The sequence below is a fragment of the Candida jiufengensis genome (genome assembly GCF_024610255.1).
Source record: "Candida jiufengensis strain CBS 10846 chromosome Unknown scaffold9, whole genome shotgun sequence".
Classification (NCBI taxonomy): domain Eukaryota; kingdom Fungi; phylum Ascomycota; class Pichiomycetes; order Serinales; family Debaryomycetaceae; genus Lodderomyces; species Lodderomyces jiufengensis.
The window spans coordinates 212,726-229,643 of NW_026261554.1; the positions used below are offsets into that span (position 1 = coordinate 212,726).

General features: G+C 25.5%; 7 protein-coding genes across 7 annotated transcripts; 5 read left to right on the top strand and 2 right to left on the bottom strand. All coding sequences in view use genetic code 12, as the record gives it.

Moving 5' to 3' along the window:
* Window positions 1-52: 52 nt before the first annotated feature.
* VPS21 (Rab family GTPase) lies at window positions 53-715 on the top strand (the record flags this gene model as incomplete). Its single annotated transcript, XM_051766752.1, has 1 exon — window positions 53-715. One exon carries the CDS (start codon window positions 53-55, stop codon window positions 713-715), a length of 663 nt encoding a protein of 220 aa, XP_051622695.1.
* A 372-nt stretch (window positions 716-1,087) lies between these two features.
* KGF54_000081 (uncharacterized protein) lies at window positions 1,088-1,999 on the top strand (the record flags this gene model as incomplete). Its single annotated transcript, XM_051766763.1, has 1 exon — window positions 1,088-1,999. The coding sequence occupies one exon, from the start codon at window positions 1,088-1,090 to the stop codon at window positions 1,997-1,999; it is 912 nt and encodes a 303-aa protein (XP_051622696.1).
* A 5-nt stretch (window positions 2,000-2,004) lies between these two features.
* On the bottom strand, window positions 2,005-3,138 carry KGF54_000082 (S-adenosylmethionine-dependent methyltransferase; the record flags this gene model as incomplete). Its single annotated transcript, XM_051766774.1, has 1 exon — window positions 2,005-3,138. The coding sequence occupies one exon, from the start codon at window positions 3,136-3,138 to the stop codon at window positions 2,005-2,007; it is 1,134 nt and encodes a 377-aa protein (XP_051622697.1).
* Window positions 3,139-3,401: 263 nt separating this feature from the next.
* FGR32 (Fgr32p) lies at window positions 3,402-5,738 on the top strand (the record flags this gene model as incomplete). Its single annotated transcript, XM_051766785.1, has 1 exon — window positions 3,402-5,738. The coding sequence occupies one exon, from the start codon at window positions 3,402-3,404 to the stop codon at window positions 5,736-5,738; it is 2,337 nt and encodes a 778-aa protein (XP_051622698.1).
* Window positions 5,739-7,055: 1,317 nt separating this feature from the next.
* Window positions 7,056-9,449, top strand: KGF54_000084 (uncharacterized protein; the record flags this gene model as incomplete). Its single annotated transcript, XM_051766796.1, has 1 exon — window positions 7,056-9,449. One exon carries the CDS (start codon window positions 7,056-7,058, stop codon window positions 9,447-9,449), a length of 2,394 nt encoding a protein of 797 aa, XP_051622699.1.
* Window positions 9,450-9,739: 290 nt separating this feature from the next.
* KGF54_000085 (DNA-dependent ATPase) lies at window positions 9,740-13,000 on the top strand (the record flags this gene model as incomplete). Its single annotated transcript, XM_051766807.1, has 1 exon — window positions 9,740-13,000. One exon carries the CDS (start codon window positions 9,740-9,742, stop codon window positions 12,998-13,000), a length of 3,261 nt encoding a protein of 1,086 aa, XP_051622700.1.
* A 299-nt stretch (window positions 13,001-13,299) lies between these two features.
* KGF54_000086 (YHB1) lies at window positions 13,300-14,481 on the bottom strand (the record flags this gene model as incomplete). Its single annotated transcript, XM_051766818.1, has 1 exon — window positions 13,300-14,481. One exon carries the CDS (start codon window positions 14,479-14,481, stop codon window positions 13,300-13,302), a length of 1,182 nt encoding a protein of 393 aa, XP_051622701.1.
* Between the last annotated feature and the right edge of the window lie 2,437 nt (window positions 14,482-16,918).

The following is a 16,918-nucleotide window of genomic DNA, read 5'->3' on the forward strand; positions in this document are numbered from 1 at the left end:
CTATAACTATTAATAATCACTATCAGATATTTGCACAATCACATAATTTACAATGAGTCATCATCCTACACCTGCAACATCCGTGAAATTAGTATTATTAGGAGAAGCAGCAGTTGGTAAATCATCATTAGTATTAAGATTTGTATCAAATGATTTTCAAGAAAATAAAGAACCAACTATAGGAGCAGCATTTTTAACTCAAAAATGTACAATAGGTGAAAAAACCATTAAATATGAAATTTGGGATACTGCAGGACAAGAAAGATTTGCATCATTAGCTCCAATGTATTATAGAAATGCTCAAGCTGCAGTAGTAGTTTATGATATTACAAAACCTGCATCGTTTATAAAAGCAAGACATTGGGTTAAAGAATTACATGAACAAGCTAATAAAGATATAACGATTGCATTAGTTGGAAATAAATATGATTTAGTTGAAGATGAATCAATTGAAGATAATGAAGAACTGTTAAGAAAAGTAAGTTATGAAGAAGGTAAATCTTTGGCTCAAGAAGAAAATTTATTATTTTTTGAAACAAGTGCTAAAACTTCATATAATGTAAATGAAGTATTCATTGGAATTGGTGAAAAAATTCCTGATAATTTGATAAATGGTGGAGCTGGTAATGGAAATAAAAATTTAAATTCTGAAATCAATGATAATAGAATTGATCTTAGTTCTGAAAATAATAATAGAAGATCGACATGTTGTTAAAGAAAGAAATTGTAAGTTTTAAGATAAAGTACAGTCCTGTGTCAGTTATAGTAATTCATAAATATATCAAAGAGAGTTTCATTTGAAGTTTTATAAAGTTATATAAACAAGTAATTGAATTTGTTACAATAAATGTCCTATTTTTTCGAAATAAACGGGCCATATAGATTAATCAATTGTAGATCAAATACTTCGACCATGCAATGGTGAAGCTTATTTGATTAAATTTATAGTTTTTAATAAGTTGTTAATGTAATCAGAATGTCTTCAATCTAATCACACAAAAGTACAAACTTTTATCCGAACCTTAATTTTTCAATTGATACTTAACTTTTACAACCAACTTGTATCACACCACCAACTATCCCTACAATGTCATTAAAAGTAGCTTACATACCAGAACATTTCTCAACTCCACTATTTCTTGCTGAAAAACATGGTTACTACAAAGAAAAAAACCTATCAATCGAATTCATCCCAGTCCCAGAAGGTAGTGGTAAACTCATAAAATTATTAAACTCAAAAGAAGTAGACTTAGCTATTGGATTAACTGAAGCATTCATAGCTGAAATTGGGAAAGGAAACGATGACTTAAAATTATTAGATACTTATGTCAATTCTCCATTGTTATGGAGTGTGTCAACTGGAAACAATCGTAACGAACTTACAAATTTACAAGATTTAAAAAATCACAAAGCAGTAGGTATATCTAGAATTGGAAGTGGATCATACGTTATGAGTTTTGTATTAGCTCATTCTATTGGATTGGATAAATTTGAAGATTTTAAAGTTTGTTCTACTTTTAAAAATTTAAGAGATTCTGTTAATTTAATAAAAAGTTCAGAATTTGAAAATAGTGATTTTTTTATGTGGGAATTTTTTACAAGTAAGAAATATTATGATAATAAGGAAATTAAAAAAATTGGAGAAATATATACACCATGGCCAAGTTGGATTATTGTTGGTAATTCCACCTCCGTAATTGAAAAGAAACAAGATATTTCAAATTTCATTAGTTGTATAAATAGAGGAATAAAATACTTTAACGATCATTTAGATGAGTCAATTGAATACATTGCTAACAATTTGGATTACTCAACTGAAGATGCTCAAAACTGGACCAAAACTGTTGAATTCAACAATAAGATTGGTGAAGTTCCTTTAGACTGGGATAAAATAGTTACTAATACTACTAAAGTATTAAAAGAAGCTGGAGTATTAAAAGATGATGATTCTGAAATTGAAGAAAGGTTGGATTCTAATATCTATAAAACTAATATATAACACCATTAAATAATTTTTTCACAAATCCAAAATTCACAAGTTTGAGTATTTGTAGAAAGCAGTGAATCATTACTAAAATAAGAATCTTTGAAATCACTTCTTTCAAGAAATTGAAAACCTAATTTGGTTATTAATTCTCCTAAATCTTCTTTTGTAAAATCTATTTCATTATCTTTATTATTTTCTTCTGTTATGGGACCATAATTTATCCATATTCCATTTGTTGATAAACAATTATTTATTGTCTTAATATATTCTATCATATTTCCTGTATTCAAAAAATATTCAGTTACTACTATATCGAATTGGTTTTTATTTTGCAACTTTAATTGTTGAGCTTCTTTTGAATCTGACTCTAAAACTTTCCCATATAAGTCAATAAATGAACCAGCAGTTATTGAAATCAAATCATTATACGGTACTTCTCCATTATATTTTTTATTTAATTCATTTAATTTTTCAATAGGTGATATATCAGGTATAATTATAGGTCTAATTTGAAATTGTCTTTTGGTAAAATTCGTTAATGAATTATCTAAATATGGGAAAATTGATAAATTAAAAGGTAAATCACAATTCTTGAGTATATAATTAAAAGTAAACAACATATGATAATCATTATCATTTCCTTGAGTATTAAAACCTTGACAAATTAATTCAAATACTAATCTACCTAATCCACAACCAGGTACTAAGATTTTTTTAGTTGATCTTTCTAAAAAATTGGGAAATTTATCATTTAATTGATTCATTATTAAATTATATGAATTTTTTCTTTCTTTTAATCCTTCTTCACTCCATTCTCTAGTTAATTGTAATAAAATTAATTGAGTTAATTCAAATTGTTTTTGTGAAGCAGGTGCCCAAATTTCATGTTCTAATGGAATACCCCAATCTTGAGCAGCATCCATTGCGAGCTTCTGAGTAAATATTCTGTTGATATGTATACATTCTTGAATATATTCTGTATGTTTTTGATACCATAATAATAATTGTTGATCTTGTTTTGGTAGTATTTCAAATTTATGAATTCTTGGTTTTACTAGTTTTTCTAGTTGGTATTCGTAGAATTTATAAAATGATGATAGGGTTGATGTTATATTCTGGTATTCTTGATCATTGGTATCATTATTACTCATTCTTTTGATCTTGATTCTAACTTAATAATAGTGGAGAAAGTGATTGTTGATTAATCTGTTATAATTGACTCGTGATTGTGTTAAAATTCTAAAAATTGCAACCAGAAAAAAATTATGAAACTTTGAATCATACTTCAAATCAAATATACGAAATATAATTAAAAAATAGAATTTACAACCAAAAAAATACAATTCAATCAAAACTATCTAGTCATTCATTAACCGTTAGCATATATAATTAGCATCATCATCATCATAAAACAATGCCACCAAAGAAAGATGCATTTGCAGATTTATTCCAATCAGCAAGTGCAAACAATAATGTAAATTCACGGCTAAACAAATTATCATTATCAGAACGTCAAAAATTACAACAACAACCATTAAATCAATCCAATTCTATTAATTCATCTTGGTCTAATTTAAATATCTTATCTCCACAATCTAGTTCTCATTCTTCACAAATTCCAAGTAGAGTTTCAACTCCAAAGGCGCAAGGCGTAAACAACTTCAATCATTATAGCATAAATTCAACCACATCAAATATAGATGATGATCCTTTTGCAATCTTTAATAAACCTGAACCGCAAGTGCAATCACGTCCACAATCACAATCACCAACCATAAGTCTAAATGGCAACAGCAACCATACTCAACATTCAAATCAACAATCATTGCTAGATGATGATGATTTTATAGATATTTATCCAGAACAAAAACAATCAATTGCATCAAAGTCATCAACTTCACATCCAATAGCACCTCCAAAACCAATCAGACCAACTGTAAATAGAAACAACTCAAACAACTCGCATATTTCAAATAATTCATTCAAATCCACAAAAAAAGATCAAGTACTTGCAGAATTAATAGATATCGGATTTTCCATAGAGGATTCAAATGAAGCTATTTCTCAGCTAGGTCCAAATTTACAGGATTGTGTTAATTATATAATGAATAAAAATTCTGGATCATCTACTTCATCTAGATCATCATCAAGAACTACAACTAGAGATAATAGTCATCAACAAACTTCTACTACTTATTATGAAGAAGATGATTCTATATTAGGTATAAGACCAGATAAAATAAATTTTAATGAAATTGGAAATGATTTATTTAAAAAAGCTAATTCATTTTACAATTTCTCTAAAAAGAAAGTCATTGAAAATTTAGAAAATTTTAATAATAACGGTAATAATAATAGTGACAATTTACCTCAATGGATGAAAAATCAAAACAAGTATAAATCACAAGCACATGAAAAAACATTTGGTGGTGAAGATTATGGATCAGATGATGAAAATATAAATCAAGAAGAAATTAGTAAATATATGAGATTACAAAGAGAAAAGGAAAAACAAAGATCAAGAGAAAGATCAGAAGAAAGATCAGAGGAAGTAAAACAAAAGGAGAAAGATTACTTACCTTCAAGACCTCAAAGACCAATTTCAAGAACTTCTTCGCCAATACCGCCAAAACAACCTCAAAGACCATCTAACTCAAGATCAAGTTCAAAGAATGGCAATGTTTCACAAATAAAACAGGAACCATCATCAAATATAAGAAACAACGATAGACAAAGTTCTACGCCATCATCATTGTCAAAATCATCTACTCCATCTACATCAATACCAGTGAAAGAAGAAGTTGAAGTAGATTTGTTAGGAATATCATCATCAACAAAACCAAACACCACCAACTCAAATCTTAGAGATTCAACACCATTAAATCAAATAATAGAATCCGATTATACTTCAAACAAAGCAAAGGCATCAGAATCATTTAAAAATGGAGATTTCGTGACATCATTAGAATTATACACTAAATGTCTTGATGCATTACCACCAACTCATGAATACAGAGTTATAATTTTATCAAATTTGTCATTAATCAATAAAAATCTAGGTCATTTAAAAGAAAGTTTAATCAATTGTGAAGAAGCATTTAAATTAATTTCAATAGATGAATGTTCAAATGATTCAGTTAAGATAGACAATAAACCAGTGAAATATTGGTTTACTAAATTATTATCAATAAAAGCTGAATCATTAGAATTAATGGAGAAATTTAAAGACTCTTTGGAAGTGTATAACATTTTGATTCAAAAATTTAATAAAAATGATAAAAAAATAATGGATGGTAAAAGAAGAGTAGATAAAATAGTTAACCCACAAAATCATAAACCACCACCAACAACAAAAAAACCAACTACTACAACTACCTCAAAACCAACAGCAACAACGAAATCAAAAATTGTCGAAGAAAAAGAATTAGATTCACTAGTCAAAGATTCAATAATTGAAAAAATTAAAATATGGCAACAACAAAAAAACAATGAATTAAGAAAAATGTTAATAAATTTAAATGAAATATTACCTCACCAATTAAATTCTCCAAAATTATTAAATTTATCAACAAATGATGTTATAATGCCAAAACAAGTTAAAATAAATTATTTAAAAATTATTAATTTAATACATCCAGATAAAACTCATTCTATATTCAAAGATGATTTAAAATCAAAATTTTTATGTAATGAAATTTTTATTATTTTAAATGAAAGATGGGAAATATTTAAAATTGAAGAAAATCTTTAAAAATTTTGTATTAAAATTATTATAATTGATTTGAAAAATTCCATATTATAAGATCATTAAGATGCATTTATTAAGGTATTATATAGTAGACAGTATTATTTATTAGAGTCAAACAGATATTACAATTTCATGAAAAGTCTTTAAATCTAATTTATCATCTGTTTCTAAAGTACAATTTCTTAACTTTTTTTATTAATTTTTTTGTTTTTTGGTCCTTTAAGTATGAACTAGCGAACTCATATTCTATGCTCTACTTCTAAAAGCTACGTAAATTGAAACAATTAAACATATGAATATTAAATACGATATACTTTGAATACATTTAAGAGAAAACATATTTCCGATTTGGAGATATTAAAGAAATTTAACACTAAAATACATCAATTTACCAAAACCTTTATATACAGATTATCAGTCAAATACCTGTTTAGTATTCATAGTAAGTAATTATTATAATAAATTGTTGATGGAAATAAGTTGCCGCTTTATTAATTGGAGTTTTCAAAAATGATTTAAAATATTTTAAAAAACACCCCACAATTTTTTTTTGTTATTACTTTTCAAAATAAAAATGAAAAGTGCGGAGTAGAATTATATAATAGAATGATCTCGACCTAAATCCAAAACAAGTTTATGATACGAAAGGTCGAGAGGAAGGAGGAGAAAAAAATCAGAGCATTCTGGTCGACTTGGTAGCATAGAAGTAACAAAAAAAGACCTAAAAATGGAATTTAACAACTGAGAACTTAACTCTCGTAATTTTAATTTAATTTGCATATGCATTTGTGTGGTATTGTATAAAAATTATACTTAACCATTAAGTTAAATAAAAAAATGCCGTAGTAAGACATTCCCTTGACAATAAAATTTATATTTAAATCCATTTGGTTTCAGTTCAATTTTATTGTGGTGGTGAATCAATTAATAAATTCTCTTCTTTAACTTATGTAAATTAAAAATGACATTTGTTAGCGAAATACTTTTTATAATAATATTTTAAAAAGTAATAGTAACACAATTAAAAATAAATACTTCTTTTTTTCAATACCAATTAGAAATAAAAATTATAATAGAAATTATATAATACTCAAACTATTTCTAATTTCTTTTTAATAAGTCATTTATATTAATTCAATCAATTAAATTTTTGATAATTATCATTCATTTCATTCATTCAATTGATTTCTTTATTCAATTCTTCAACTATTTATAATAATAAATGATATTAATAATTTAAATTATTTAAATACTTTTTATACTTAACACAGAATAACTAATTTTTGGTTACAACCAAAAAAAATAAAATAAAATAAAATTATGTTTAAACAAAATCAAAATTTACAACATTTTCAAGATAATTATAAATCAAGTAGAAATAAATATAAGAATACTAAATTAATACTGGATCAATATCAAGATCCATTTTATCCATCTTATTCATCTGTTCAGTTATCATCATTTAAACAACAAGAAAATAATAATAATAATACTCATAAACTCAAAAATTTAAAACAAAGTAAATCATCTGATTCATTATTATTCTTTAAATCAAATACAAGTAATAAAAAACATAAACAACAAGAATTAGAAGATCATATAAGTATTAGACGTTCAATATCATCTTTTTTACAAATTATGGGACAACAAATTTCTAAAAATGATAAAATAATTAAAAAAGATTCATCAAACTCCGAGATCGCAACAAGTTCATCATTTCAAAATAATTATCAAGCAAATAATAAATTAAATATACATTCTATATTATCAAAATCACAGTCTAATAACATACAAGATGATGAAGAAGAAGAAGAAGATATAGATATTCCAAATGATTTATCATTAGTACCAATATCATCACCTCCGGATGAACCACCTTCAAATCAACCACATTTTTCATCACAATTTTATTTAAGTCCAATAACATCAAATGAATCATATAATTATTATTCAGATGATGCATCAATGATTGATCCATATCCACATCAACATCATCATCCATATCCTCACCACATAAATTCTCAATCTTCAAAAAATTTACAACAACTACAATTAAATCAACAAGATTTAAATGATATTTCTCCAGCTTCTTCATATAGTGATGAAGATATGAATGATGTAACAGAATCAAGAAAATCTTCAACTCAACTACTACAGCATATTCAACAACAACAAGTACCGGCATCACCGTTATTAAATTTACCTATTGAATTATTAATGAAAATTCTTGAATATGTTTATATTGATACTGATATTTCATCAATAAATTCAAATTTAGAAAAATTTGCAAATACAATTCCATTATTATCTAAAAAATTCCATCAATTATCATTATGTTTTATATATAAATATACGATTTTTAATCGACCTCATTCATTTGATAAATTTTTATATAATTTAGAAATAAATCCTATAATTGGGAAATATGTTGAATTTATGGATTTTCAACAATTTACATCTATTGGATTAGGTCGTACTGGTAGAATGAATCAAGAAATTCAAATGGTTACTTCAAAAACTATTACTCATGCATTATCAATGACTCCTAATTTAATTGAATTTTTAGCTTCAGAGAATATTCAAGATGATATTGATGTTAATGTATTAGACATATTATTTAATAAATTAAAAAAATTAAAAGCTATTGATTTTTGTGGAGCAAGTAGTACTGGACTTTCAATTGCTTTTGAAAATTTAAATTTACAAGAAAATACTTCAATTACAAAATTATCATTACATGATTGTTCAAATTTATCAGCAAATTTATTGGAAAAAATTTTAATTAAATTACCAAATTTAAAAAGATTAGATTTAACTCATACATCTATTAATTCATCAACTTTATTACAATTATCAACAAATATAAGATTAACTCATTTAAATCTTTCAAGATGTTCTAAACTTACTACTAAAGATCTTATACATTTTTTAACATCACATCCAGCAATATGTAATGGATCATTACAATGGTTAAATTTACAGATTGATTCAAATGTTATAAGTCCATTAAGTGATGTTTATTTGTTATATACTTTAAAACATTTAAATGCTCCTCATTTAAAATATTTAAATATTGGAGGTATGCCAATAAATTCAAGAATTTTGTTTACAATCAAAGAAAAATTCCCAGAATTAATAAGTTTAAATATAAGTCATGCAAGATCATTAACATTAGAAGAATTAAATGAATTTATGATTAACAACAAAAATATTAAATATTTGGATTTGACAGGTATAAAATCATTAAATAAAAACATCAAGACTTTTTTAAAAACAAATTTTAATTCAAATTTAGAAGTTATTGAATTTGATTATAAATCACTTTATGATTATACATCAAATGGAGATTGTTTTAAAATTATGAATATTAATGATTCATTTTTACAAGATTTATCAACAACTAATAGTAAACCTCAAATTTTTAAATTTTTCGATAATGAAGGTAGAAGATCATGGATATACAAGATTTCAGAAAAAGATTATAAAAAAATAAATCAAGGTAATTTAGTTTATTATGATCTAGAAACTGGGAATAAAATAGTAACTAAAATTAAAAAACCGGATTTTTTAAAATATGCAGCTAGAAAAATTAATTGTTCAATTGGTTATTATAATTTAAATAGTTATAAAGATAAAAATTTTGAGGAAGATGTTTGGCCAGTGGAATTTAGTCAAAGAGGTATATATAATTATTATTCATTGAACGTTAAATAGTCTTGGTAGGTAGTTAATGCATATTATGAAAAAGCATTTTATAAAACTCGTTTGATTTGTAGTGTTTACTCTCTTAAGCGGTTATTGTATCATTTCGTTTGCTACTGTATTGATTATATTGATGATCATCACTAACCGCCATACTTTAAATTTAATTTTATATCACAAAAATCTTAATTATGTAATCTTGAGATATTTCTGTAACAAATTAATTTATCTATATCAAACCTTTCTCTTTTTTTTTTTTACAACCAAATTTATATATATATTCACCACACTAACAAAAATACATGACAGATGTTAAAGTATTCGATCAAACCGATTTAGAAAACACAATCACAAACCAAGCTAACAAACTCCTACTAATAAAAGATATAGAACAAGATGAAAAAAGATTAGAAAAACAAATAAAAGAAGTTAATTCAAAAATAAAACATTTAAATTCCCTATCTTCAAAACTATCCCACCCAAGAACCAAAATCAGTGAACGTAAAAAAATCCAAAAAGATATATCATGGTATGAACAAAATGAATTACAACCAGCACAACAAGATCTAACCGATATTAAAAAAAGATTATCAGAATCTAAAAAACTTTTGGTTGAATCACCTAACAACCCACAATCACAACAACAAGATGGTGGTGGTAAATTACCAGATGAATCTGAACGTGATTATTTAATTAGAATAGGTAAAATAACTGCCTTTGGGAATGAAAACGCGTTTAAATCATTTGAGAAGGGGGATAGCTCAAGTCAAAGTCATGTATTTTTGAAAAAACCAGGATTTGAAGAAGATATTGAAGAATTGACTACTACATTAAATGAAAAACAAGAAGAGCAAGAAGAGCAAGAAGAACAAGAAGAACAAGAAGTACCAGATAATGATGAAGATGAAGATTATAATTATGATGAAGACCTCCTAAAAGAAGAATCACAGGCTCAACAAGATGAATTTGAAGAAGAATTAGATGAAGAAGAAAACGAAGAAATAGAATCAAGAAATATAGATGATGGAGATGAAAGATTTTATCAAAAAAGATTAAAACAATGGATTAACAAAAGATCAGCACTTCGAAAAACAGACACTTCCCCAGATTTAGAAGAATGGTTAAAACCACATCCAACAATAACAGATGCAAAATTAAATGATGTTTTTAAATTACCTGGTGATATTTATCCATCATTATTTGATTATCAAAAAACTTGTGTACAATGGTTATGGGAATTATATTCACAAAAAACTGGTGGTATTATAGGTGATGAAATGGGATTAGGTAAAACTATACAAATTATATCTTTTTTAGCTGGTTTACATTATTCTGGTTTATTAAAAAAACCAGTATTGGTGGTTGTACCAGCAACTGTTTTAAATCAATGGGTGAATGAATTTCATAGATGGTGGCCACCTTTAAGATGTATTATATTACATAGTATTGGAACTGGTATGTCTAATGATAAAGATTTAAGTGAAATTCAAATGGAAGAATTTTTAGAAAATAGTGATCCAAATTCTTCCAAAACTTCTCTTCGTGGTATAAAATCACAGTTAAATGCTCAAGAAATTGTTAATAGAGTTATGACAAAAGGTCATGTATTAGTTACAACTTATGTTGGGTTACGTATTTATTCGAAATATATACTTCCGAAACAATGGGGGTATTGTGTATTAGATGAAGGTCATAAGATTAGAAATCCAGATTCTGATATTTCATTAACTTGTAAACAAATTAAAACAGTAAATAGAATTATTTTAAGTGGTACTCCTATTCAAAACAATTTAATTGAATTATGGTCATTATTTGATTTTGTATTTCCCGGAAGATTGGGTACACTTCCAGTTTTCCAAGCTCAATTTTCAATACCTATAAATATTGGTGGTTATGCAAATTCAAATAATTTACAAGTTAAAACAGCATATAAATGTGCTGTTGTATTAAGAGATCTTATATCACCATATTTATTAAGAAGATTAAAAAATGATGTTGCTCAAGACCTTCCAAAAAAGAATGAAATGGTGTTATTTGTAAAATTAACTCAATTACAACAAGATTTATATGAAAAATTTTTAGATAGTGAAGATTTTAATGCTATTGTAAAAGGTAAAAGAAATGTACTTATGGGAGTGGACGTTTTAAGAAAAATTTGTAATCATCCAGATTTAATTTATAGAGATGCTTTAATGAAACGTGAAAGTTATGGAGATCCCAAAAAATCAGGGAAAATGCAAGTATTACAAAATTTATTACAATTGTGGCAAAGTGAAGATCATAAGACTTTATTATTTTGTCAAACTAGACAAATGTTAGATATTTTAGAAAAATTTATTGCTAATTTATCTACTTTAAATGATCCAAATCAATTTTTTACATACCTTAGAATGGATGGTTCTACTCCAATTTCGAAAAGACAAGCATTAGTTGATAATTTTAATAATGATCCAAATTTAAATGTTTTTTTGTTGACTACAAAAGTTGGTGGGCTTGGAGTTAACTTAACTGGTGCAGATAGAGTTATAATATATGATCCAGATTGGAATCCATCAACAGATATACAAGCAAGAGAAAGAGCATGGAGATTAGGACAAAAAAAAGATATTACCATTTATAGATTAATGACAACTGGATCAATAGAAGAAAAAATATATCATAGACAAATCTTCAAAACTTTTTTACAAAATAAAATTTTAAAAGATCCTAAACAAAGAAGATTTTTTAAAAATAATGATCTTCAAGATTTATTTACTTTGGGTGATCAAAATGAACAAGGTACAGAAACTGGTGATATTTTTAATAATGGTAAAGAAGATAAATATGGTGGTTCAAAACAACGTAAATCTGCTTCATTAACAAAGAAAAAATTTAAAAATGATGATGATTTTTATAAAGTTGCTAAAATTTCAGGAGTTTCAAAATTAGATAAATTTGAAGAAGGTGAAGAAGAAGAATCACAACAAGAACAACAAGAACAACAACCAAAAGATGATTCAAGATTCATGGCTGGTATATTTGCTCAAAGTGGAGTTCATAGTGCTTTAAAACATGATGAAGTTATTAATTCAGAAGATCAAGAAATTTCTTTAGTTGAAAGAGAAGCAAACAAATATGCAAATGAAGCTGTTGAAGCATTAAAACAATCAAGATTACAAACACGTAAGAATAAAATTGGTACACCTACATGGACTGGTAAATTTGGTTCTGCTGGAAAATTAAAAGGTACTTTTGGCATTAAAAAACCAAAACCAAATCCTTCTTCAACTGGTGAATCATCATCAGCTATTTTAAATATTTTAAAACAAAAAAGTGAATTAAAAAATGATGCTCTAAAGGATAAAGAATCATTGAACAGACAAGAAACTATTGAAAAAATTATAAATTATTTAAAATTACAACCAGAGAATTTTGCAACATCTCAAAATATTATATCTGGTGTTGAATTACAATTAGTTTCTGATGAAGATATGATTATGATCCGTAGTATGCTTAGAGAAATTGCAAATTGGGATGGGGTTAAAAAGGGATGGAAATTGAATGAATCTTTTATAAATTTATGATGTTGATGATTAATGTTATATATAGCTAGATAGAGTAATGATAAAATAATGCATGATAATGATTATATACGATAATATATTTTGTAAATTTATGGCATACTCTAAAGTAGACTTTGTTCACAACTTGATATTAGAGTTCTTAAATTTAAAATTACAAGTTAGTATATAATAATGTATAATAACTATATAAATGTATATACAAACAATTTAAAAAGTAAAAACTTCCGAAAAATAAGAAATAAACATAAAATAAAACCATAAACAAAATTAATTTGAATCACACTCAAAATATTTTTCAATTAAACATCTAATGGACCAAAATATTCTAAATTAACTGGTATAGATTTTTGTTCTAAATAAATTTTAATTTCTTTCATAAATGGTCTTGGACCTAAAAGATAAACATCATGATTTGGAGTAATTGTATCTAAATCAGATAATTCTAATTGTCTATTAGTAACTTTTGAAAAAATAGTTGAAGATTTTTTTTCATCTGATAAATATTCAAAAACGTGGAAATTTTCTGGATATTTTTTTAAATTTTCAACTAAAAATTCAGTAAATGGTCTTGTTGATGTTGTTCTATTACAATTTATTAACTTGATTTTTCTACCGTTTTGCAAACCAGTTTCAATTATTGAAATTAATGGAGTAATACCAATACCACCAGCTATTAATACCATTGGATTTTCACTTTCTTTATAAGTAAAATTACCACATGGTGGAGCAACTTTTAAAATATCACCTAATTTTAAACTTTCATGAATATATCCTGATACTAAACCACCATGTAATTTTCTAACTGATATTCTAAATTCATTATTTTTTGGAACTTGACTTACTGAATATTCTCTTGATTTTTCAAATTTTGAATCTGGTAATAACCAACGAATACAAACATATTGACCTGGTTTAACTTCTGGTAATTTTGATCCATCTTCTGGTGTAAAATAAACTGATTCAACATCTTCACATTCTGGTTCAATTCTTGTAACTTTAAAATTTTTAAAACCTTGCCATGGATTTTTACCAAATTCTTTTGCTTCTAATTCAATTAATAAAGCAGCTAAATTTCCATAAGCAATTGACCAACTTTCAATAAATTCAGATGTAGCAATTTCTTTTGGTAAAATTTCAACCATTGTTTCAATAAGACAAGTACCAACTATAGGATAATGTTCAGGTTTAACTTGTAAACCAACATGTTTTGAAACAATTTGTTGAACAAAACCAATTAACGGAGTTAAATCTTTAATATTTTTTGCATAATTTAATAAAGCAAATGCTAAAATTTTTGGTTGTCTTAATAATTTTTGATCAGTTTCATTAAAAAATGGTTTAACTTCATCATAATTTGTAAGCATACGATTATAAAATTTTGCAGTTAATGTTTCACCAGCTTGTTCTAAAATTGGTACAGTACTTAAAATTAATTCAATTTGTTCTGGAGTTAAATCTTGTTGTTTGTAAATATCAGCCATTTTTGAAATTTTTTAATTTAATTGATATGTATTTGAAAATTAGTTGTAATTGTAGAAAATATTGATAATATTGATTATATTGAAAATATCGTAGTTCAAGAAATTTTTAATAAAAATACATCAATTTTGATATTTTAAAGAATATTTATAATAAATTTAATTGAAAAGTAAAAGAAAATATAATCATCATATTTTAAAGACCTCAAATCACATAACAAAAATGTTTAAAATAATATTTGAATAAGGAATGAAAGTACACTAAATTGTTGGATCATTTTATTTTTTTGAAATTCATTTATTTAAATTTCAAATTTCTGTTATTTAAAATAAAGATGCAAAAAATAAAAAAAAAGAACAATTTTTAAAACAATGCTCATAATTCTGAAACACAAAACCCATAATTTTTCAATCTGTCATACATTTCTATTAATAGTTTATGAAGTTCCGTTCATTAGGTTTTGAGAAATTGGAATCTCAACGTTGTTATTAATTAATCGTATAATGATACGTATTGTAACAATTGTAATTTTGTGCATACTTGATGTACGGTTTAATCCATAAATTAGTTAATGTCAAATATTTAAAAAATGGCATGTTTTTTTTTTCTTCAACTCGTTGATCATTAGTATTATAAATTTCTTCTTAATTTTGACTAGGTAAATCTTAAATTTCTTCACTCCTAACCGTAATGACAATCTTGGAATTAGGAACCAAGAAACACAAATCTTCTCCAATAAGAGTTCAATTATTATTAATTGTAAAACATTTATTATTTTTCATGTAATAATTATTTCTCCTTAAACTTAGCTTTTTTTTTTTTCTTATGGTCTCATAAAATTACGATGAAAGAAAAATAATTTATTATTAATTTCTATTTGAATTAATATTACATATGATCAACATATAACTAGGAGTTATCGCAATTTGTAAGATCGTTCAACTCTTGAGTTGTTTGTTGATCATTGATTTCAAATAAAATTTCAAGTGAAAAAGAAAAGTAAGTACTTTTGCAAAGAACATTGATATGGAACGGATATGCTATAGGATATTTGATTTGGAGTATTACGGGTAAATTTAATACGTTCGACTTTTATACACATTTCCAAATACTTTTTGTAACTTTGAAATTTAACGTTTATGAAAATTTTATCGTGCATTAATTTGCCTAGAAAGTAATAGATTTACGAAAGTACATTTTTAAAAACGTCTATTTAAATCAGCCTCCTATTACTTTTCATCTAGTCCCTTATTTCGAAAAAGGTGTCATTAATAAAATGTATGTAATGTAGTATTACTGCTCCGTCTCTCTAGTCTCTGCAATTGAACTGAAAATGCATCAATTAGCCCTTTCTTGGCTGAATTATAAATCATGCGTTTGGACTAAGACTCCGATAATTTACATTTTTGTTCCGTTCCATTCCTCAATAAAATTTCACATTTCCCAATAGTTAAAAATGATGAATACAACTTGGTGTTGTAGACCAAGGAAATTTTAAATTGCTTAACATATATTCATGAGTGTCATTTAAATATTTTGCTTGAAGAATTTTTTCAATTCTATTTTCAATTACTTGAGTTACTTTCTAGATTATTTTATAAGTTAATAAATTCAAAATATTTTACAACCGTACAACAATATTATAAAATATGAAACACATGTTCACGTTTAAAACTGTTGAAACATAATTTATAAACGTAATATTAAATTTCTCAGATCCTTAAAATCGTTAATTCTTAGAATAATAGTCAATGTAGATTCAGTCAAAAAGTGCAAGTTTTAAAGAATCCACCTCTTTTGTTTGTTTTTTAATTTGGTACAATTCATTAATATTTTGAAGCAAATATCATACAACTTGAAGGTCTCAAATTATTTCACACATCTTTTCCAATTTACATTAAGCTCAATGTTCAATTCATGAATCACAATTTGTTAGTCATAGAATAGCTATTTACTGATAACCTTAAGGGAACTTTTCAAAAACTAAATATAAAAGTCTAGCAAATTGTCAATAAATTGTATTGGCTTAGCTATAAAAATATCAGTTTGATGTTTTGCTAAATTCTACACATTTATTTATGATTTTTACATGTTTAGGACCAAATTTATAAAGTAGCCTAGATATTCATTAATGTTGTGTCATGTCACCAATTTTAATTCACGTAAGGCATTGTAGGCATTGGAAATTCACGTGACACTGTCGAAACTAATTGGCCTCACGTCAAATTTCGTAAATTTTACAGAAGATCTAGAACTTTAAATTTTTTAAATTTACAGAATACCCATTTATCCCCATCAAGTGAAAATTTTATAAATAATTGAATGTCTTATCTAAGAAGTCGTCTTCAATTAACTTTTCGAGATATATTCATCATCAGTGGTCTATTGTTTTGAAATTATAATCAAGTCACAAAATCCAACAGGAAAGATAAGAATAGA